Raw genomic sequence first — 24,083 nt, 5'->3', positions numbered from 1 at the left:
GATTTTAATGACTCTCACATCTAAATTAGTTCTTTAAAAATGTAACCCAATTTTATCCTTTTCTTTTTACATTTCTCTTATGGTATGAAAGTCAATTCCTCATTATTAATTTTCCATTGGATTTTTAGGGGGTAAAATTTAAAGTTATAGAGTAATAGTATTGAAAAGACATATGATAAAGATGAGGTCTAAGATTGGACAATAATAAGAGAAAATGGAATCATAATAAGCTTGTTATCCTCAGGGTCATTCTAAGAAGAAATAAACTAAGTGCTAAAACTAGTTTTCCTCTAATTTTTGTTAAAATCAAAACCAGGGTTTTGTAGATCAACTTTGTTCAATAATGTGAATCAAAAACTCCAGAAATCCAATGACCATACAAGGTTGGGGATGGACTGTAGTCTTATTAAGAACCTAACTGACCTCTTAGCCAGATTCTGGTCATGACCTAGGCTATAAGTGTATGTACAGTGCTGCATAGAGCTGATTCCCCTGATTCAGGTTGAGAAGTCTGCCCAAAGATGGTGGCATTGCTTCCAAGGCCCGTGGATGGTGGACCTTCCGAGGAACTCTTAGGTGTGCAGCTCTAACTCCTGCAAAGAACTCATCCCTGGTTACAGACTCAGCCTCTGGGACTCCAAGTCCAGTTTCAGTGCCATCTTTCCAAGAAGTTATCATTCCTACCAATATTTCCCCCAACTCCACCTCTGGCCACCACCTCATCCCAGTCAGAAATGGCCACCTGCCTGAGTCAGGATCACACTTGTAGATGATTCTCCAGTTGGGGTTCTAACATGAATTTATGGATTTCCAGAGTCATTTGGGATTGTTCTGTCTTAGAGTGTGGCAGCGTATCATAAGCACAGTTTCTTTAGAATGGCATGACCTGGCCCTCATCTAACCCTTTGGCACCAATTTTGTGTCCAGTCTCAAGCCTGGTGGATTGCATTAATGCCAATATCCTAGTTGTCACATTACACTGAAGTTTTGCAAATTGTTAGCATTGGGGAAAACTAGGCAAAAAATGTACAGCCTCCCTGTATTATTTCTGACAATTGCATGTGCAGCTACAATTATCTCAATAGAAATTCCAAAACTTAAAAGATAAAATTCTTCCTTGCCCCTTCTGTCTTTTGTTTCAAGTCACGGGGCGTCAGACGGGGAGTTTCAGATGCGGAATCAGTTAACTTACCTCCCTCTTTGTCAGTTTTCTCATCTGTAAAACAGGGATAATATTAGCGTCTACCTCATGGGGTTGTTGGGAGGATTCAATGAATTAATATCTATGAAGCACTTAGAAGTGTGTTTAACTGTTAAATAAACAGAAAATAAATAAAAGATCTTGTACTCAACCTTGTCTTTCTGGTCTGGATCCAGTAAGTTACTAAGTGCTTATAAATTTTTCTACGACGTTTCTCTTGGATCCTCTATTTCCACTGCCCCTCTGCCAATTCAGACCTTCGGGGTCATTGCCTCCTCTTGGAGCTTTGCCAAGGTGAAGTTAGTTACTGCCCTTCTGCATCCTGTGGCTTCTCCTTTATTGCACTCAACATTGAGTTCCTGTTTCCTTTTTCCGTCTCTCTTTTTCCCTGTTGGACTAGAAGGTCCTTACTGGAAGGCACCATCTCTTACTTGTCTTTGAATCTTCAGCTCCTAGCAAAGTGCCTGACACAAAATAAGTGCTCAGTGAGTGTTTCATGAATGAGTGATAATTGAGCAGAAATAATCTCCTGGCAGCTAGATTTTTTAGAATTTACTAGATTTGCTTCTTTGCAGTAATGGTAGACAACTGTACCAGTCTCTGAACCTATAGTTTTGTGACCTTACTGTTGGACAGCCGTGGAATTCTTGTGAGTCCCGGAGATAAAGCCCTGCAGATAAGCTTTCACTTTTCTTCTCCCATGGGCACATTACCATGAGCTGCCAGGAAGCCTGTTAACTCCTGGACACAGCTCCATTTCCTGAGATCCACATAAAACCATATAAAAGATTGGTTAAGAGTCTGGATCATGGAATGCACCCAGCTTCTGTAAATATTTGCTGAGTAACATGAGACCATGATCAGATTAGCACTTGGCATCCTTGCAAAGTAAAATAAGGCAGATAGCCTCAGTTCCTGATGATGTTACCATTGCTATGACTTTAATATTTTATTCCTGCATCCTCCCACAGAATTGTTCTTTCATTGGGAAAAGGAAATAGATGTTATTTGTTATAAACTGGATCACTCCTTTGGAAAACATCCCTGACATCAGAGACAAATTTTGTAAAGTATTCCAAGAAATGTTCAGTAATAGGGATTTTACTGGAATTGGGAAGAAGGTTGGCAGAAGTAGCCTGGAGACCGCAAACCTGAACTTCATTTTAGTCATTCATTACCTCTGCCTGAAGCAGTTGATCAAGATAACGCCCTCACTCCTCCCTCCATAAGCAAAGGAGACAGACCTGACATCAATCATAATAATAGCTTTTATTTATTAAGTACTTTCATGTGTCAGGCACTTTGTTAGGGGCTGGTGATTTAACACCAGCAACAATAATGACTACCACTACTGAGTATTTACTCTGTGCAACATGCATGTCGTAAGGACCTTACATGAATTATCCCTACGTGGCAGTGACCCAGCCCCTGAGGACCCATGTGTATTCTTAATTCATTTCGTGGCCTGATCTCTCCAAAGTCCTTCAGTTTCTGAGGTCTCCTTGTCCCTTTTCAGTGAGAACAGGGATCCCAGGCCTTTTCAGCGCTAGACAGCAAACCTACAACTTAGCCAGCTCTAACTTTATTCCAACAGGCAAACTCCCCAAGGAAAAAGAACAGCAAATGAAGAAACTCATCAGACAGAAAAGAGCAGAGCATCTAAGAGATTCAGGATGGCGTTTCTGGAAATGTTCCACTTTAGGTTTAAAAGGAAACTTTTGAAATGATTAGTAAGTTATTTAGAACCTCAAGATTCTGAAGTTTGAGAAGCTAACATACTGAGAAATTTAATTTAGATTTCCTTAACACGTTCTTTCATGATAAGAGAGCATTCAGTATATCAGTATATAAATGCTATGCAACAGGACTGCCAAATTGCAACACAGAATGGGAGAAATTTGTCATTTTGAAATGCTGAGGGAATTCTTACTAACAGCATTCTCATCTTGTAAAGCTATTATTTTTCTGAACTATAATATGATTTATAAATCTCTGCTGAGTTTTATACTTCTGAGGGGAACAGACTCGAAATGAAATGTATTTTCTCAGAATATAAAATTCTCTCAGGAGTTGACCAAATGAGGAGTAAAAAGAAACATCTTCTGCAACCAAGTGTTCCAAAGTCTTGGTCTCTGCTGGCATATCTGTGGGTGAATGTTGGCATTCAGAGTTCTGGGCTCAGCTAGACTCTCTTCTCATGCCACACACTTTCCCTGGGTGACATCGGCCACTCTAAAAGCTTTGATCCTGACTTCTGCCCTAGTGACTCCCATATCCATCCTCCCCACCCCTCAAGTCTCTCCTGAGTTACAGGTCCCTGTGTCTAACTACCCCCTACGACCACCATCATGCCCTACAGATAGCTCAATCTCAAACTCTTTCCTTTCCAAACTCTGTTCCTTCTACTTGAATCCCAGGATTGCAATGATACTAACATCTATAGAAATAAGTAAGGTACAGTTCCTGCTCTCAGGAAGCTTATAATCTAGCACAGGAGATAGAAAAGTAAACAGGCAATTATAATACAGGTTAATAAGTGCTGGGTAGGAGAAGCCCAAGTGGCTATGGCTCTCATAAGGAAGAACATCTAGGCAAGACATCAATCTGAAGGAAGTAATGTCTTAGTTGAGTATGAGTTAGGTAACAGAGAGAGAGAGAGAGAGAGAGAGAGAGAGAGAGAGAGAGAGAGTGTGTGTGTGTGTGTGTGTGTGTGTGTGTGTGTGGGTGGGTGGGTGGGTGGGTGGTGTATATTGAGGAATCACAAGGAAGGACAGAAGGAGTCCCATGGACAGGAGCCCAAGGGTGTGAGATCATGAAGACAGATATAGGGTATGGTTTGGGTAGGGTGCTCAGGAGGGACTGGATAGAGATAAAGCCTGATCACCAGGGCCAGATCAGAACAAGCCTTGTATGCCACACTGGATCTGCACAGAGTTTGAAATCCAAAGGGCACGGTCTAGAGGGTTGGCCAAGCTTGGACATGGGGATATATGCTCGTCTTTTCATGGAGAGCTTCAGGTGATCATGACCCAGGCTCCGGGGAGACCCACGGAAGTCTCAGCTCTCCCCTGTGTGCTCCGTGAGATGCTAAAATAGATCCCCCCAAATCAATTCGAGGTTACATTTTATAACAATACGTTCCTCACAGTGCAGTTACACTCTTTATAGGTAATCGTGTTTAGTCCTTACAAGCACTCTGAGCCTCAGACAGACCGTGGACTTTGGCAGTAGGTGGGAGGCTTCAAACCTTGAGCATGTTACTTAACCTCCCTGCATCTCAGTCATCGCCACCTGTAAGATTAGGGTGAAAATAGCCACAAACCCTCATCTTAGTCCCTCTGAAAACAAGAGCATTTTGATAAGTTTGCTGAACTTGACCTAAACTGACGTGAAGCTATTTATAAGTTCTGTTTACTCTCGTAGTATGAATATTGTTACATTTTGTGGCAGAATATAGATCTGTTTGATCATGGGGATGTTAATGGCCTATTGTTAATGGTTAATGGATGTTAATGGCCTATTGCCATCTTAACTTCCTAATATTTGAAAAACTCTGAATTCAAAAACACATCTAGCCCAAGTGTTTTGATAAAGAGCTTGAGGATGTGTAGTACATGTAAAGCAGAAGGTATGTAAGATAATGTACACGAAGGGCCTCCCTAGCACAGTGACTAGCACATAATAAGGGCTCAGAAATTAAAACTGTTATCAAAAAGAGGGCCAACTTGACTTTATAAAACAAGGCATGAAAGAAATAGAAATATCTTAAAGGAAATATGGCCCCTCAAATATTTATAATGATAGTTTTGGAAAATCTGGGGGTGATTTAATTTTTCTAAGCATCATCATGCCTTTATATCATAGGCTTTGCCATTATTCTCCCACTCACAGCAGGAGGAAGAAAATTCAGAGTATTTGTTACCAGTGCTAGCCAAGACAGGTGATGGGAGATTCTGGGAGAGGAAACAGCACAGGTAAGGGAGTGGTGGAGTGAAAGAGGTGTTCAGACAAGGGGGATAAGCTTTGCATAGCCTAGAACCCAGGGAGCATGGCACAAAATGCCAACAAAGCCAGGGTAGTGTTTGGGGGAGGTTTTTATGAAGAGCCTTGAATACCATGGTAAGTTTGTACTTTATCCTGTAGTTCAGGTGTTTTGTTTGTTTGTTTTTTGGCCACCTGGCATGCAGGATCCTAGTTCCCCGACCAGGGATCGAACCCATGCCCCCTGCAGTGGAAGCACGGAGTCCCAACTGCTGGACCACCAGGGAAGTCCCAGATCAGGTGTTTTCAAACCATTTTATCAAGAGACTTTTATTGAAACAAAATTTGATTTGCATGGGAGCTCCGTGTACTGCAACTACATAGCAATCCGTTTTTATTCTGTGGTCCAAAGGCTCTTTTTTTTTTTTTTTTTGTGGTATGCGGGCCTCTCACTGTTGTGGCCTCTCCCGTTGGGGAGCACAGGCTCCGGACGCGCAGGCTCAGCGGCCACGGCTCACGGGCCCAGCCGCTCCGCGGCATGTGGGATCTTCCCGGACCGGGGCACGAACCCGCGTCCCCTGCATCGGCAGGCAGACTCTCAACCACTGCGCCACCAGGGAAGCCCCCAAAGGCTCTTTTAAAAGGGCAGAACTGATCATCTCACTCCTCATGGCACATTCCCCAAGGACTTCTCATCAAGCTTGGAGTAAAATGCCATCTCCCTGCAGGCTCTGGGCGATGTGGCCCTGCCCACCTCCCCAGCTCATCTCACACCTCCCTGGCTTAGCACTCGTGGGTTCTCCAGTGAGCTGCAGCCCTCCCCACCTCAAGGATCTTACAAAGCAGGCCCTCTCCTTTGCTTCTCCATCCCACTTGCCTAATTAGCTTCTAGTCATTCAAATCTAAGCTCAGCCACCTTTTCTGGGAGGAACCTTTCCTGGCTTGGTCAGGAACCCTTGTGATACACTCTCCCATACCCTGTGGATGTCTCCATTCATTAACTGAGGGTTTAGTTGTTTGATGCTTTCTCCCCACTATTCTGTCAACTTTGAGAATGGGAAGTGGCCCCGTTTGTCTTGTTCATGACAGTGTCCCTGGCCAATGCCTGGTCGCTAAGCACACCTCCAGCCATTATTGTTGAAAATACACCAGCAAATACAACAGGAAGACACATGGGAGAGGGGGCTGCTTTGGGTTGAAATGAGGTTGGAACCTTTGTTTGAAGCAAGAATGTGGGGCCTGGGATACTTCCCACTAGGTCTACTCCTTGCCCTCCACAGGGGTCCCTGAGGCAATTTCACTGGGGAACATTCTGGAAGCACTGTGGTGGGTGATGGGATGCTCCAACTAACAGAAGGCTTTGTTATTTGGCTTTGAGGCGAGTGTTCTCCAGAGTGTTCTCTTGGCCCAAAGAAACATTCTGTTTGATGGTCAACAGAACGGATAAATAATCATAGTAGCTTGTGTCAATAGGAAGTACATTTCATTCAGTTATTTCAACATCTCTTCTCTCTTGGGTGGGGAAAGACTATAAAAGACATTAATAGGCTGGCCTCAATTTTACTTTTTTGTGAAAGACTGAGTGTACAGTAGACATTTCTTTGGAAAGTCGTTTTGGCCTAGGCCCAGACCATCGAGAGAGCCACCTCTGTGCTCTGCATGCAGATCTATGCACACTTGGGCCCATTCCTGGGTCTGCGATCATGTGACACAGGGCAGCTTGTGTGACTATCCCTGGTTCAGTGTGGTCAGCTGTGATAACGTCGAGGGCTCCCTTTATCTGTTAAACAGGGAAAATCAAAGTGAAAATTACCTTTTGATTGGGTAACATTGCTGAAGAAAATCAATAGAAATGGCTCAGGATCCACCGGCACCATCTCAGTGTTGTGTCGTGGACTTTCAAATTGCTGGAACACTGGGTTTCAGGCCTCTTCCAGGCCAGCTGAAAATAAACTGCAGAGTCGTATGTCTGTGCAATCCTAGATTAAAGAGAAAATATATGCTGGCCAAAAGCAAGTCATTTTTCAACCTCAAAATATTCTTTCCAAATTCTAAGATCCTATGTTTGACATGTTTAAGAGGGAGACATAACAGCTGAAGTTGTCTTTGTTCAGAGCGTAGGAGATAGTTTCGTCTAGTCTTTCAGGAAAGATAGAGAATGACATTTTCAGAACAAATCAAAATATATTTTTAGGGTTTTATTTTCCCCTTCAGGAAGAGAAATTGACATGCTTTCCTGATTTGAATTTATTTGATCTATAAATGGCCTCAATAATTTGGTACGAAACTAGAGTAAATGAACCACTGAGAAAAGTTATTGAAAATGCTGTTAGTTCACCTCCCTACCTTAATAATAATATGAGCGCCACCAACACCACCACCATGACTAATAGTTATTGAGTGGTTTCTAGGTGTATGCTGAACTCTTGACGTACATTTTCTTATTTAGTTCTCATAGCAATCCTGGGAGGTAGATATTATTCTTAATGCCAGTTTTCCAATGAGGAAACTGAGTCACAGAGTGTTGGGGGCACTCTCCCAAAGCCACACAGCTGTAGGTGGACAAGCCGGGATCTGACATCCTCCAGACTTGCCCTCCTCACCATGTGCTTGTGTCCTCTTTCCCCACAGGGCTAGCATCGTACAGAAACGCATCATTTATTTTCAAGATGAGGGCTCTCTGACCAAGAAACTTTGTGAACAAGGTAAGGATTTGTGGACGTGTGGGTGAGAGAGGGCTAGAGACATGGAAGGTGACTCATTGAGTCCAAGCATTCAGCTGCAGGAATTAAGGCAGTTGGGCTTTCTGAGCTCCTCTGGGTTTTGTGTCCTCACGTAGCTCCAGTTTTTAATCTGGCTGTGTGCTGTGGGTAATTGGATCTGCCTTAAACTCTAATTACTCAGCTTGATTCCCTGGGTAGGAGATACGTACCTTATATTGGTGTCGTCGTCTCCTTATTTTTGTGAAACAGTGATTATTCTGAAGAGGTTCCTTGGAATAATTCACAGGACTTAATTAAGGAACGCACCATTGTGTACCTTTAAAAAGTCTGTTAACAGTTGTCTGGAGTAATCACCAGCAGGAACTTTTGGGGCACCCAGGCAGGAAGGGGGGGATTTTCTCTAGGGAAACGGGGATGTCCAGGGGTCATTGACGTTGTGATCTCACCTCATTCAAGGATCTCGTCCTTGGATGTGCAGGCTCATCAACTCCCTCTCCTTGAACGTGTTCTAACGAAGCTTATAGGGACCAAGTAGACGGAGGAGGTTGGAGCAGAGTCCTGGATTCAGATTCAGCTGACTTTCAAATCCTGCCTCTGCCCTTCCTCGTCATGCAACTTTTTTTTTTTTTTTTTTTTTTTTTGCGGTACGCGGGCCTCTCACTGCTGTGGCCTCTCCCATCGCGGAGCACAGGCTCCGGACGCGCAGGCTCAGCGGCCATGGCTCACAGGCCCAGCCGCTCCGTGGCATGTGGGATCTTCCTGGACCGGGGCACGAACCCATGTCCCCTGCGTCGGCAGGCGGACTCTCAACCACTGCGCCACCAGGGAAGCCCTCGTCATGCAACTTAATGTATGTAAAATAGTACTGTGCCTCCTTGGTACATAGTAAATATATATATTGATATGTATATTGATATGTACACATACCTATATACACGCATACATATACACGCTTATATACACACATACATACATATATACACATACATATATATATATTATATATGTGTATGTGTTAGCTATTGTTATCTACAGCCCAAAGCTTATTTATTAATCTACCATGAAAAATTAAAGTTTGAAACATCCAAATGTGTTTAGAAGTCATTAGAGAACTAAATAAACATGGAAAATGTTCTGAATTTATACATCTTCACTCTTTCATTTCTATTAATTTGTGCAGACTTTTTTTTTACATTTAGAACAATTTGCGTTTTCAGAAGAAATCATTCTATTTCTAGCAAATCGTAAGCTACTAAGAAAAAGAAAAGTTGATAAAGGTCTTCTGGGAAAATAATAATAAGAGCTATTTTCTTTTAGTGCCTGCTACATGCCAGGCACCATTCTAAGCACTTCACATGCCTTAATCATGTAATCTGCATAACAATCCTACATGGTAAAGACTATTATATCATACCTATTTTATAAATGAGAAGCCTGAGACATGAAAAGTTTAAAGAGCTCACTCAGCATGATACACCTAGTGGGGGAGGTCAGAGTTTGGACCTAGGAGCCATTGCCCTAACCACTGCCTTTCTATCAGAGTGTCTACCTCCCAATTCAGTAGCTTGGATTGTTACTTTGAGTAGATCAAAGCATAGGTCTCCCTATAGATGAACTGGAGCAGAAACTAGGTCCTATGTGGAGGACTTCTTGGAGAGCATGGAAGGAGCTAAAGGGTGAGAGAGTTGGCTGCCCTGCATTAGTGTCATGCCTGCCAAAGGCGCCAGAGAGCTGCAACCTGTGGGCCAGCGCCCTGGGCAGTTTCCAGGTGGGCATCACCATGCATGGCTGTTGAGGCTTTCCTGTATTTCATAGTCCACAGATTCACTTAGCCTTTCCCCAGATCCAGAACTTCTCAACTCTTGAGGCTCTTGGTTCCTAATGGACAAATCCCATCCCTGCCCAGCCTCCATGAGATGACATCCAGGTCCTGTGGGTTAGAGTTGTGGCTATTCTAGCTCACCTCTTGGTTGGCTAATCATGGCCACTGTGGTGAGGTTTTGTTAGTTTGACTCTCAGAGGACAGCCTTATTTCCCAGATTCGAGGGTACCTAGAAGACACTTCACCGTCAGCCCCATGTACTGACAGCAACCATCAACTAAATTGCACTTTCCAAAGCCTCAGTCCTGATGTTGTGAAAGCCTTGTCTAAGCTATGAATATGCTAACATTCTGCAGATACAGTGTCAATAAAATGACCTTGCAAATCTCTATTGGTTACCACTTCTGAAGCAGAGATCCTATCAAAATGACTAAGCACGAATCTGTATAAGAAGACCTCTTTCCAACAGCAACTTTGTGGACAAAAAAAGACCCGGCAGGACCTGGGCTATAGGATCATTAGGTGCTGTTGTATATGATCCCTGGAGACAGCAGACCCATGAGGAAATCCATCAGTTAGCAAAGCAGATCCTGTACAGAAAGTCTTTAAGATATAAGCATAGAGCAAAGGGATTTTTCTTAAATGTGTATGCCCACTTGATTATCTCCAGCTCTTTCATTAAGGTATTCATAGTCTTTGTTAAGTCAAATCAAATCTATCAAGGAAAGGAAGAGAGAAACTAGTGTCTATTATTTTTTTCCCCAGTTGAAGCTATTTATCCATAGGGGAAAATTAAGAATTGCACAGATTAAAAGCAATGGCAATCGTTATTTTTTAAAAGAAACATAAAACATTAAGCTACTTACAATTAAAAACAGAGGAACATAAAATATTCCAAAAGGTGACCTATAATAAACAAATGCACACATATACTCACTTTAATACCATGTCATAGACAATTAAGGGAGAGAGACAAAGAGAGGAAAAGATGAAGGGAAAATCAGAGATGAGAGGAAAATGTGGGCAGAGAAGGGATCATGAGAAAAAGAAGACAAGGGAAGAGGAGCAAAGAATAAAGGATGACAGTAGAAAAGAAAACTGATGGATTAAGAGTAGAAATGAGGGGGAGGGGACAGCTTGGGAGATGCTGCAGGGCCTGCAATTACCTGTATTGGGCAAGCCCTGCACTGTTAGGAGAAGAGGGGTAAGTTAACGCTTGTTATCACTTCCCTTTGAAAACCTGATTCATTTTCAGTGGGCTTTTTCTCAGTAGGAAACAGTTATGTCTGTTTTTATTTTCAAACTTAGAAATTTATTTTTTAAATGGAAGCTTATTTTCCTTTGGAATTCCAAAAGGTTTATTATAAATGCATTCCCTTGAACCCCTGGGCGCATCTTTAAGTTCACTACTTATATCTGAGAGCCCTTTTGATAAGGTAAAGCTACCAGTTTGCCTTATTTTGGTTTTTTGAGAGATTATTGCTGCCTCCTTTACAGCACCGAGTAGTTACAATTGAAACCCCAGCAGGTATCTCTTAGCTCGGAATTCCTTTCTCAAAACTAATTTAGTTTTTTTTAACAACATAGGTGATCATAATGGAAATGTGAAAAGGAAGAACCTTCAGGAGTTACTCATATACGCTACCTTTCCTGAAATATAGTCAACAGGGCTTGTCCCTTAAGTATCAAAGTGGCTCACACAGGCATCAGATCTGGACTTCGTGTACATGAGGCAGTGGGAAGATTTCTCCTAACACAAACAACGCTCTAGCCTCTTCTAGTGTACAAAAAGTAGGCAAACAATGATTTCTGTTTGGGGTGGCTTCAGATCTCTTCTTTAGAGATTCTGGAGCCATGTAGGGAGGTAATTTTTCAAATGTACCATTCTTCATTTGAAAAAGCAAAAAGAGAAACACACACCAATTCCTCTCATTGGTGTTTATGCAGACCTATCCAGCAGAAGGTCTCTCCCGCAGTGATATAGTGTAGAGGTTAAGAGCATGGGCTGTGGACTCAAAAAGACCTGAGCTCCAGTTCTGCCTACACCACTTACTAACCCTGTGGCCTTGGCCTGGTCACCTAATGTGCCTCAGTTTCATGATCTATAAAATGGGGTTAACCAAAGTCCTGACCTCCTAGGTTTGTCAGGATCAAATGGGACAATATATGGAAAGGGATCAGCACGTATGAAGACTCTATACAATATAGTTCTTATTACAATATCCCATACTTTTGTCTCCATCCTCAAACCCAGAATTCGCTTCTTCCACCCATCACTGGTTTTGCATATTCAAACCAAATGAACCCAGTGAATTCCATAAGGAAGACTTGTAAAATGCTCTTCCTAACACTCAAAAAGATTTTTATACTCTTTGTTGCTGCTCTTTATATAATAGTTAAGAATAAATGTCCAACTTGCAAAAAGAGAGAGAACATTTATGTTAATACTTCCAGAGGAAGCAAAGAAAAAGCAATTGCAGCAAGTTGCATCTGTAGACATTGTTTCATCTTGCAGGAAGCAGAACAGACCAAAAGCAACAATGCACAGTTAGGGGTGTGGGCTTGACAGTCGGAAATACTGAATTTATTCATGTAATCTTTCTCCACTTATCAGCTATTCGCAGTTAAAAGTGGGGGCGGATTGGGAATCTTGAGTTTTTCCCGGCTGCTTCTATGCTCAGAAGTAAACCTGAATTTATGGACATATTCCCAAACCCCCAACCCTCCCAGTAAACTCTCTGAAAGCTTGATAAGAAGTGACGTGACTATACATGCACATCTTTTTAGAAATAATTTTCAGCAGTTCTTCACATCCCTCTGCTTGTTCTCATTTCTCTCCTTCAAAGCTTTTTCTGGTCCTGGCAATTTGGCCCCAGAGAATATTCCTTAGAGAAAACACACAGGCATATTCCTCTTAAAATTTGGTGGAGAAATCCTGTTGTGGGAGGGGTGGGGAAGGAGATTTGGGCCCAGAAAATATATCAAGATGGACCACCATCCCAAATATTCTACCTTATTGGTCCCATAGGTCTCCTCACATTATTAGAACAAAAGTTCTGATGTTTTTTTAATTTGCAAAATATATAGTTATCACCCTTAGAGGTATATAAAATCCTTTATAGCTGGACCTGGTTCTGAGTTATTAATCGGTGAAAACTGTACCTCATCTTCTTTTCCCAAGCCTTCAAGACAGAACGAGACCGAGATGGTGCTGTCCTATAAATGACTCAGCGCTGCTTCCTAACTTGGTGACTTTCCTGACTCTTTCAGACTCCACATTTGACGGGGTGACTGACAAGCCAATCCTAGACTGCTGCGCCTGTGGAACTGCCAAGTACAGGCTCACATTTTATGGGAACTGGTCTGAGAAGACACACCCAAAGGATTACCCTCGTGAGTAGAACAGCTTCCTTATGGGTTGGGGGAGAGGGTATTACAAAGTTCTGGTTGTGGGATATACTAGCTTCTCCTTCTTACCAATCAATGCCTTCATGAAACACATTCCAAGAAAGCGAATTCATCAAGACAGGCAGATATAATAGTCGGATGCTTTCAGCTTCTTTGCAGAGCATTGGTCTAAGTGTTTTCTTATCTGTGATTTTAAAAAATATTCCTGAGGTCGTGCTGCTTCTCTTCAGGTCAGATATTTGGTAACCTCAGTGCTCCTGAAGTGGCTCTGTCCATACAACCAGCCTATTTGTTCTGGAAAGAACTGGCAAGAGGGACCACCTGCTCTTGACTGCGCAGGCCAAGGTCAACAAATACTCAACATCCTCAACCATAGCGTGTATTGGTAATATATCAGAGACCACCTTAGAATCCTTATTACACCGTGCTCCAGGTAGCCAGTACGAATCCAGGAGAGTTGTCAGGCAACCCCAAACTTGCTGTTTTAGAGTAAATCCTTAATCAGGACCCTACCAACTCCCTTTTATCAAACAGTGGTCTCATCAAATGCCTAACATGTGGCAGACACTGTGCTAAACTCTAGGGATATGAGAGTGAATAAAAAAGACACAACCCATGTTCTCATGCAACTCAGAGATTAATGGGGAGACGGACACTAATTAAATAATCACACAAATGATATGAAAATTATAACTATGAATAGTGAGCTTACTGAGTGGCAAGCAGTTTTACATATGTTGTCATTTCATCCTCAAAATAACCTTTTGTGGGCTTTTGTGAATGAGCTCACTGGAGATCACAGAGATATCACGATTTGCCCCTAGTCCAACGTAAGTATAATCGTCCCTTGGCATTCGAGGGGGATTGGTTCCAGGACTCCTACAGATACCAAAATCCGTGGATGCTCAACCCCGTATATGTGAAATGACGTAGTATTTGCATAAAACATAGGCAGATCCTCCCGTATACTTTGTCATCTCTAGATTATTTATAATATCTAGTACCATGTAAATAGTTGTAAATGCAATGTAAATGCTAGGTCAGTAGTTATTGTGTGGAAAATTCAAGTTTTGTTTTTTGAGACTTTATGGAATTTTTTTTTCAAATATTTATGACCCGTTGTTGGTTGAATCTGCGGATGCAGAACCCTCAGAATGAATGGCTAATGGTAGTGGATCCAAGAGGCAGAAGGGGTTTGTCAGGCTCCTTGTCCTGCCTTTCATTTGGATTGCCTTTGAGACCCAGTGTAGCCCATTCTTTCTAACTGTGGGTGGCAGGATGTCCATGTGTGGCACTGAGCGTGTTTTGGTTCATTGTGTGTTTTAGTCTTGTTCACTTCACTTTGGAGTTGCCGCAGCTGGGAGAGAACAGGGAGGCTGGAGAAAGAAACTAAAAAGAGGGTTTTGGGCCAGCCCCAAAGGGAGGGGGGCAAAGGGTACGTGGTTGGGACTTAAGAAGACCCACTCTAGACCATAACCTCCATGGTCCCCAAACAGCCCACCCAGAGGGGACTCCATTTCTTGGCAGATCAAGAACCTTATGGTTTAATTTTAGCCACATGTAATCAAGGCTGGAGATCTTAGAAGCCTCATATTAGTTCATTCTTCTGACTCTGGGATTCAGCTTGATCTGCTTCAGCTGATGTGGGAGACCTGTGTGAACAAACTTGGACTCTCTGCCTGGAGAGGAAAAAACCACTTGGAACAAGCATGATGGAAAAAATTTCCTCTAGTGCCTCCCATCCACTAACCCAGAGGAAAGAAAATGTTAGGGGCCTATTACTCATCTTTTGTAATCCTAAGGCGTTTCTTGCTCTTTTCTGTTCTGACACTGTTATTTCCCAGAATTTTTTTAAGGGTACAGACCATTGTTTCTGGGTCTTTAGGCCAAATCAAGTACAAAGCTATACAGAATTTCTGCGGAGTTGTTGGGAGTTTCTTAATATGTATAGCAGACGTGTGTTTCAAGTACCTCAAAATTGTTTCATTGTCAGATGTCAGAGTGTGTCCTAATTTTTGGTTGGAAAAAAGTTGGTCACTATGTTCAGAAGAGCATTTATCACATCATACTGTAATTATTTCTTCAGGAGCCTTTCTTCTCCACCAGACTGAGAAGTCCTCCAGGACAAAAGCCACGACATGCTCATCTTTCATTCTTAGCGCCTGCAAGTGCCTGGGGCCTTCCCAAGTACTGGGTACTGATTGTTGGACTCAGAGTGGCATTCACCATGACCCGGGAGGCAGATTTTTAGCCCACATTAGTCACGATGGTCAGTATCAAGCAGGGACAGGACCAGACTTTCCCTGGAGGGAAAGGGATGGACTTGGGCACTAGGGGCACTGGAGACAATTGGAAGGGCACAAAAAGGTGCCCTTCAAGGTCTAATCAGGACCATGAGAATTCAATATTCACAAAAGTGATTTCTGCCAATCTTAGGTAATAGACGACTTTCATTTTACCCCTCCAGGGATGATTCTGTCTTGATAACCAACCCTGTCCATTTAGCCCAATTAAGTCATGACACTTCTCAACGGTAGTGCAAGCTGATAACATGACAGGTCCTCCTCTTATTAATTACTCGTCCCAAATTCCACTTTCTCTGCAAGCATCTCAGAGCAGGGCCCTTTTTATGGGCTTAAGAATTATTGAGAACTCCAATATGCTTTTGTTAATATGGATTGTATCTCTCAATATTTCACCATCTCAGAAATTAAAACAGAACATTTTAAATATCACTTATTATTTAACTTTAAAAGTAACATATAATGAATTAGCAGTGATTAAATTATTACATGTTAACATATTTTATGAAAATAACTATATTGTCCAAACGAAAGAAATTTAGTAAAAAGGGCATCATTGTTTTACATTTTTGCAAATCTCTTTAATGCCTGGTTTAATGGAAGACACCTGGATCCTCATATTTGCCTCTGCATTTAACATGTTGTGGCATTTTTTTTTTTTTTGGCTTAAGTATATGAGAAAATTCTGTCTCACACAGATATGTAATTGGAAATGGGAAGAATATTTAAATAACCTTTTCAGATAATTACAGATAATCTTCTTTGATGCTACACCAAAACTCTGCAAATGATAGTTTCTTAAAGGAGAATTACAATATAGAATGTGAAACCGTATCAACGAACTTATACTCTGTTACATTAAAATGCGTTGCTTTCCGCTTGCCCTTTGAATGCATCTTTCACAAATGAATGATTTTATAACATCATCTATTGGTCATCTGGAAAATATTGGTTTACTGAGTTATGCAGATCATCCAGATATTGAGACATTTCATTATGCAACATCAAAAATCATATTCGTTTAAAAAAATCGTATTCATTAAGATCACTTCCAATTTCATCAGTAAAGTGTTTAAGTATTGAAAAGCTATCAAATTCATGGCGGTGGATACAAGTTTCCCAAGATCCCAAGTTTTGCTTGAAAGCTCAAATTTTATCATTGACAGCAAATACCATCAGGTGTTTTTCTTGAAGTGACAGGCTTATTTCAATTTTTAAGAAAATGTATGCCAAATTCTTAAGGCTGAATAACCATAATCTGTCATTTGTTCTTTCAAGTAAAAATTATGTTTTATGACAATGAAATTGTCCAGCTTGCACCTCAAGGAATTGCACAAGTGCTTTTCTTCAAGACAGTCCCAGTGCTCAGTATATAGCAGAAGGGCTTTATGTGTATTTCCCAATTAGTCACGCAGAATAATAAAAACATGTGGACTCAAAGGTAGAGAGTTAATAACATTAATAATGTTTATTGTTTCATCAAGGCCATTCGTAAGTGAAACTGACTTTTGGGGTTTTTGTTTGCAGCAAGTCCCTGGCAGTGAGGAATACATTAATGACTAATACAGTGCAAGGCCATTGCCTTGACCCGCACTGAGTGCCAGCAGTTTGACTCATGATTGCTTTTGCCCCGTCAGTGTTGATGTCGACACATTACAAAAGGCAAATTTTGTCTTAGTATTATTATGAAAATAGTTTTCACCTCGTAGGTCCCTCTGGAAGGGCCGGGGGCGGGGTGGGGCGGTGTGGGGGGGGTGGTCCCAAGGGTCTGTAACCACGCTTGAGAACCTCTGCAATAGGATAAGGTAGCAGCCTAAGGGGTCTGTCCTTCAGTCATCTTTGGGAACTTGCCCTTGAGAATTCACATTGGACTCTGCACCCTGTGCTTTCAGCCCTGTCTTGTGGTGGGTCACATCTGCAGGTGGCTCTTCTCAATCATTATACAAACTGGTCTATTCCAGATGCTGTTTCTGGGGTTCCCTCTCTTGGAAAACAAAGTATTCTCTGTATCCATGATACCCCTCTCTCTTGGAGGAGCTAGGCCTGAGGTAAGGAAGGCAGGAAGATGGTATAAATGACCTCTGGCATTCCCTCCGATTGTAATGCCATAAATCACTGCTGGCCATCTGGAAATACTGAAATCTTTTTTTTTATTCATTCAATCATTAATTCATTTATTTGCTAAGTGAAATCTTCTTTTTTTTTTTTTTTGCGGTATGTGGGCCTCTCACTGTTGCGGCCCCTCCCGTTGCGGAGCACAGGTTCCGGACGCGCAGGCTCAGCGGCCATGGCTCACGGGCCCAGCTCTGCGCGTGCTCTGCGGCATGTGGGATCTTCCCGGACTGGGACACGAACCCATGTCCCCTGCCTCGGCAGGCGGACTCTTAACCACTGCACCACCAGGGAAGCCCAGGGAAATCTTTTTAAAACACTACTAAGTGAGTGGTATCTAGAAATCCATTTGAAGGCTGGATCATGCAAGTTTTACCTCCTAATTTTATAAGTTAAAAAAAAAAAAAACCCAAGCACCAAAAAAAACACAAAAAAATTAAGGGCTCAGGTCACGTAGCCAGAGAGAATTCAGAACCAAAATCAAAGCTCAGATCTTCTGTTTCCCTTTTGCCTTCCTCTGGGGGCTGTCACAAGGCAGTCTTCTCTCCTCTGCAGTAAAATTAAATCTCTCATTCACAAAGCATCTTTTAATAAGGCCCTGCTATACCACCATGGTCTCAACTGCTACCAAATTCTGAATAGCTTGGCCGCACTCTACGAAGACCTGGGCTGTGGAGAGCATAACTTAAGAAATCAGAGGTCTGGATTCGCTGAGCCTGAGCTGAGCTCCGGAACCCTGCAGTGTTAGGAGAAGGGCATGCCCCCCAGGGTCTGTCCTTGGTACTGCGAGTCTGTTGTGCTCCAGGAGCTTTTGTTCTTTACAAGAACATGGTGACCAGGCAGTGTTACCGCATAGGGATGTCCCAGGGGCTGGAGATATGCCCAGTCTTCACCAGGAGATTGGGAGTTGCCTAACAGATGCTGAGTCTCTGCTCTCTTACTCTGAACACAGCGTCTGAGTTTTTGACAAATGCTTCTACCCCACAGAGACTCTGTAATCTCCCGTGACAATGTCAACTGCATAACTTCCCCCATTTTTGATATAGCGTCGATTTTAACACCATTTGACAAATACACATGACGAAAGGGACTTTTTTTTCCAGGAGCCAATTATTTTTTTCATTTGGCAATACATTGCCTAGAATATAAACATGGCCACTGGAATACTCTATAGAATCAGTTAGTTTTACCATGAATTCAGCCATCTTTTCCATTGGGTCACTTAATTTCTAAAAATTATTAATTCTTAAATTCAGTCACATGAAAGACTACCATTCTAATACTTGGCCACTGCTTTCATTTCTTCATATATTCAACTGTGTACAGAGTTTCTACATCACATTTGAACACATCATGTCCTACTTTTTGCATTTGATTTTGTTTCCATAGTCATTTATTACATCAGCTTTCTCTGAACCACTTATCTAACTGTTCTTTTATTGAACGTTTAGGTGATGTTAGGTCTTTTGCTAACACAGAAAGCACTGCAATAAAAACCTTCCTTCTAAAAAAAAAAAAAAAGGCTTCCCTGGTGGCGCAGTGGTTGAGAGTCCGCCTGCCGATGCAGGGGACACGGGTTCATGTCCCGGTCTGGGAGGATCCCACATGCCGCGGAGCGGTTGGGCCCGTGAGCCATGGCGGCTGAGCCTGCGCGTCTGGAGCCTGTGCTCCGCAACGGGAGAGGCCATGGCAGTGAGAGGTCCGCATACTGAAAAAAAAAAACAAAACAAAACTTCCTTCTTCAAGTCTTCCTCCATTCTTCCACCTTCCTTTGAATTCTTTCCTTGAAATAATTTCCCAAGAATAAGACTGCTGGATCAAAGGATATGGACTTTTTTTTTTGGCTCTTGAGACATTTTGCCAGATGCTTCTCCAAAACATTTGTATCGATTTCACAATGTTAAAAATAATGAATAAGTACATCTGTTTCTCCCAGCCTCTTTAGCATCCAATATAACTTTTTTCATTTGGGTTTGGCCAATTCATGGTTATAAAAAATTAATCTTATTATTTTAAATTGGCATTGGTTTAATTACTAACACACTTGAACCTTTTTTCATGTTTTGTCTTTAAAGCCACTAGAGTGTTGGCAAGAATCAAGCTTGATTTTGCTCATTTACCTCTCCAGGCCCTAGCTCATTGTCTGGCACATTGAAAGCCTCTCAATAAATAGTGTTGATGAATGAATGAATGATGAGAAGCAGTTATGAAATGAGCAAGGAAGAAACTGGAGGGAGATGAACAATGAAAAAACACTGAAGAGGTTGGGGCAGGAGAGAGAGAGGACCTTATGTGGCTGCTGAGTGGGACCACATTGGAAGGGGCAGGTAGTGTAAGGCAAGATGGGTTAGGAAGATATTGCAATGATGATGGTAGCTCCAACTAAGGCAGTGGATGTGGTGATGGAGAGAATGGATAGTTTTGAGATGCCTTTTAGAGGGAGATTCTGTCATGGATTAGATGTGGAGGAGTGAGAGAGAGAGAGAGAAGCATCAACGCTGACAAGCCAGGTTTCTGGCTTGGAGATGGAGGTACTCTTTCTTCTTAAAATATTCCTCGATATTGTCTTTCTATTTTATAAATGATTGTGAAATCGTTTTTATCAAGTTCTGTAAAGGATCCTGCCAGAATTTTTAGTGGGATTGCATTAAATCCTCAAATTACTTTGGGAAGAATTGTTAGCTTTATAATATTTAGCTTGCAGAGTTTCTTCCCATTTAAGAATAAGACCATTTGTGGGTTTTCTTAGTCCAGTTCCTAGAACAGTGATGAGCCACATGTGGACCACAGCCCCCTTCTCTTGATCTAACTTCAGAAACAATTAAACATGCAACAAACAATAATTCTACTTCTTCCCATCAGCACTGGGAAATCTCTTTCCAAGCTGAGTAATGGTGCCCATCAGAGTTTCCCAGCTGTGCCACCACCAGGCTGAGTCACAAACAGAGTATGTTGCCAGGAAATAGAATTTGTTACCAAGCACATGTGTCATGACACCCCGTTTCAATGAAAGAAGGACTAAAGAGAACAGATTAAATAGTTTCTTCTCCCTTTTCTCCTCCCTTCTCTCCATCTCTCTGGGAAGTCTCATGGCAACAACTCACTATTGTATGGATTGAGATCAGAGAAGGACAAATCAACAATCTGGTCTTCCCGTTAAACATGCAGATTGAATACACACATTAATCACTGATCTTTCCTCAAATTCCATAAAAATAACACGAGGAATATATATGTATCCACAAAGACAAGAAAAGAGGAAAGAAGGCCACATCATACAAGAGATATCGTCAGAATCTGGGAAGATGAAAGACAGATGGACAAGCGGCAGCTGCCTAGCAGAGCAAGAGAAGATGAATCCTAAGTACCTGCACAGAGGGTAGTGTAGAAGGACCGAGCCTGTTCATTGTACAGAACACAGGAACAGAACCACATGCTCGGCACAATGAATGAAAAAGTGCTCAACACAACATCATGAAAGTTTAGAATAATGGGGAGAGGGACAACCCTAAAAGCATTCAGAAAAATGGGTAACAAAGGATCAGACCTCTTTAGAGCAACACAAAGGTACACAACAATGGAATAATATCAAACTCCAAGCTCGTGGTTATAAATTCTCAGGGGAGATCTTTTGTTCAGCCCAGAGTCTAGGTGGAGACAGAGAAGCCCTCTTGTCATCTCCATGTGCTAGTTCAGTTTCTTTCTGGATCACTTTTTCACTGAAAGTTTATTTTGTTTTGATAAGAGTGTGTGTAATTTCTGCTTTTCTGTATTTACAGAGTTTTGTTTTGTTTTGTTTTTAATAACCTCACATATGTTTACTTTAGAAAGCCTTTTATCTTCTTCCACGCCAGGTGCCAAAGGATATGTTCCTTAATTTATGGCACACGAGCATCATTGGTCCATGTAAGGTCCCTCTGGCTTTGTTTTGTTTCATTCCATCTATCCCACATTTATTGTGATTACAGTCATGTTAAAAACTTTTTTCTGCCATCTTATTTTATATTTTTTGAAACTACTTCCTTTCTTTCCACTGAGTTAAGTTTTATCCTGCTGGCTTAAAGTTATTTGACTCATTTTTTTTGTTCTTATGGTGGTTGCCCTTAATTTAAGACACATGCTTGTGTTTATTTACCTCTGTTGATTTCATAAGCATTTTAATATTTATATCTTCCCTGAACAAAAAACAAGAACATTAGCATGCTCTCATTCCTTTGGTCTCTATGATCCCTGTACCCAAATATACACTTCGTATTGATTATTTGCTAGAACTTTACTTCTGACTTGTTATGGATATTTTCTTTTCTTATTGCAGGAAGTTGATTTACTATGTTGTGTTAATTACAGCTGTACGGCAAAGTGATTCAGTTATATGTATATACATTCTTCTTTTATATTCTCTTCCGTTATGGTTTATCATAGGGTATTGAATAAAGTTCTCTGTTCTATACAGTAGGACCTTGTTGTTTATCCATTCTATGTATAAAAGCTTACATCTGCTAACCCCAGCCGCCCACTCCACCCCTCCCCCAACCCCCTCCCCCTTGGCAACCACCAGTCTGTTCTCTGTGTCCACGATTCTGTTTCTGTTTCATAGATAGGTTCATTTGTGTCATATTTTAGATTCTACATATAAGTGATATCATATGGATATTTTCTTTTTCCTTTCTTTAGTCTTTGCTTTTTTACACGACCATAAGCTTCACTGAAGTTTTGATCGCCCATGGCTTTTTAGTATTTTTCATATTGAGTACTTCTTACAAGAGTATTTCCATAGCAGGTCTTTGGAAAGGCAAACCCCCTAAGGCCTGACGTGCCTGAGAATATTTTTATCGTGCTGTCACATTTAAATAGCATGTGTCACAATATGAGACCTAGGTTCAAAAAGCTTTTCTTTCATACATTGGATTCTTATATTCAGCTGTTAAGAAGTCCAATGTCAATCTGATTTTTGGTTTTTATCTGGGTGATCTACTCTTTCTGCATTTCAGGTTTTTTTTTTTTTTTTTTTGTGGTACACGGGGCTCTCACTGCTGTGGCCTCTCCCATTGTGCAGCACAGGCTCCGGACGCGCAGGCCCAGCGGCCATGGCTCACGGGCCCAGCCGCTCCGCGGCATGTGGGATCTTCTCGGACCGGGGCACGAACCCGTGTCCCCTGCATCGGCAGGGGGACTCTCAACCACTGCACCACCAGGGAAGCCCTGCATTTCAGTTTTTTAAATTATATCTTTGATGGTCTTAATTAATTCTTAATTTCTTAATTTTCACCATTAATGTGACCAAGTGTGGATTTTTTCTTTTTGAAAAATACTTTTCTACTCTATGAATCCTTTAAATATGATGTCTTGCCTCTTCCTTTAATTCTGGGGGATTTCTTTTCTTCCAAATATTTTCTTTCCTTTTTTTTCTCTTTCCGAGCCTCCAGTGACCAAGATGTCACTTCTACTCATCTCCATATCATCTAGGTTTTACTTTAAATGTTCTCTCTCTAAATGTTCTCTCTCTTCATACTTTCTGCCACCTTCTGGGAGCGAGTTCCTCACTTTTCTTCGCCACATCACTCCCTTCTTCAGTGCTAACCACCCTGCTTTTTATCCCCACTACTGTGCTGCTTGTCTTAACCGTTGTGTGGGGGTGGTTTTTGTAAACTTTTGTTTTGAAATCATTTCAGATTGATGTAAAAGCTGGAAAGACGGTACACAGAACCCCTTATTATCTTTCACCCAGACTCTGTAATTGCCAACGGTTTACATTTGCTTTATCATTCTCTCTCCATAAATATATATACATTTTATGTTTTTCTAAACTTCTGAGAGTGAGTAGAATCATGCCTGCTCCATTACCTCTATATACTTCAGTATATATTTCCTAAGAATAAGGACATTCTCTTACAAAATTACAATACATTCATCATTAGCATTGATAAAATACTATTATCTAATCTACATACCTTGTTCAAAGTACACTAATTGTAGTGTTCTTTATGGCAGTACTATACAATACCAGTATAATGCAAGCCATAAAATTGAACCAGAAGGGCTTCCCTGGTGGCACAGTGGTTGAGAGTCCGCCTGCCGATGCAGGGGACACGGGTTCGTGCCCCGGTCCGGGAAGATCCCACATGCCGCGGAGCGGCTGGGCCCGTGAGCCATGGCCGCTGAGCCTGCGTGTCCGGAGCCTGTGCTCCGCAGCGGGAGAGGCCACAACAGTGAGAGGCCTGCGTACGGTAAAAAAAAAAAAAAGAACCAGAAATGTAATTTAAATGTTCTAGTGCCTACATTAAAAAAGTAGAAAGAAGCAAGTGAAATTAATCTTAATAATAAATTGTATCTAAGCCAATATCGCCAAAATATTATCATTCCTACATGTAATTAATATAAAAATTTATAATCGAGATATTTTACATTCTTCTTTTCATTCTAAAACCCAGTGTGTATTTTATAATTAGAGCACATCTCAATTCAGACTAGCCTCATTTCAATTATTCATTAGCTGCATGCGGCCAGTGGTTCCCACAGTGGACAGCACTGCT

General features: G+C 41.6%; 1 protein-coding gene across 1 annotated transcript in view; it reads left to right on the top strand.

Annotated features, from left to right (window-relative positions):
• SPON1 (spondin 1) overlaps positions 1–24,083 on the top strand; it is a 273,886-nt gene that overhangs the window by 108,899 nt on the left and 140,904 nt on the right. The window contains exons 4-5 of the mRNA XM_004279163.3: positions 7,814–7,887; positions 12,998–13,120. Coding sequence (XP_004279211.1) covers positions 7,814–7,887; positions 12,998–13,120 — 197 coding nt within the window. The remainder of the gene's footprint in view (positions 1–7,813; positions 7,888–12,997; positions 13,121–24,083) is intronic.

Source organism: Orcinus orca, chromosome 8 (assembly GCF_937001465.1).
Source record: "Orcinus orca chromosome 8, mOrcOrc1.1, whole genome shotgun sequence".
Taxonomy (NCBI): Eukaryota; Metazoa; Chordata; class Mammalia; order Artiodactyla; family Delphinidae; genus Orcinus; species Orcinus orca.
The sequence above is the reverse complement of the archived record's forward strand: the minus strand, read 5'-3'. Positions and strand labels throughout refer to the sequence as shown.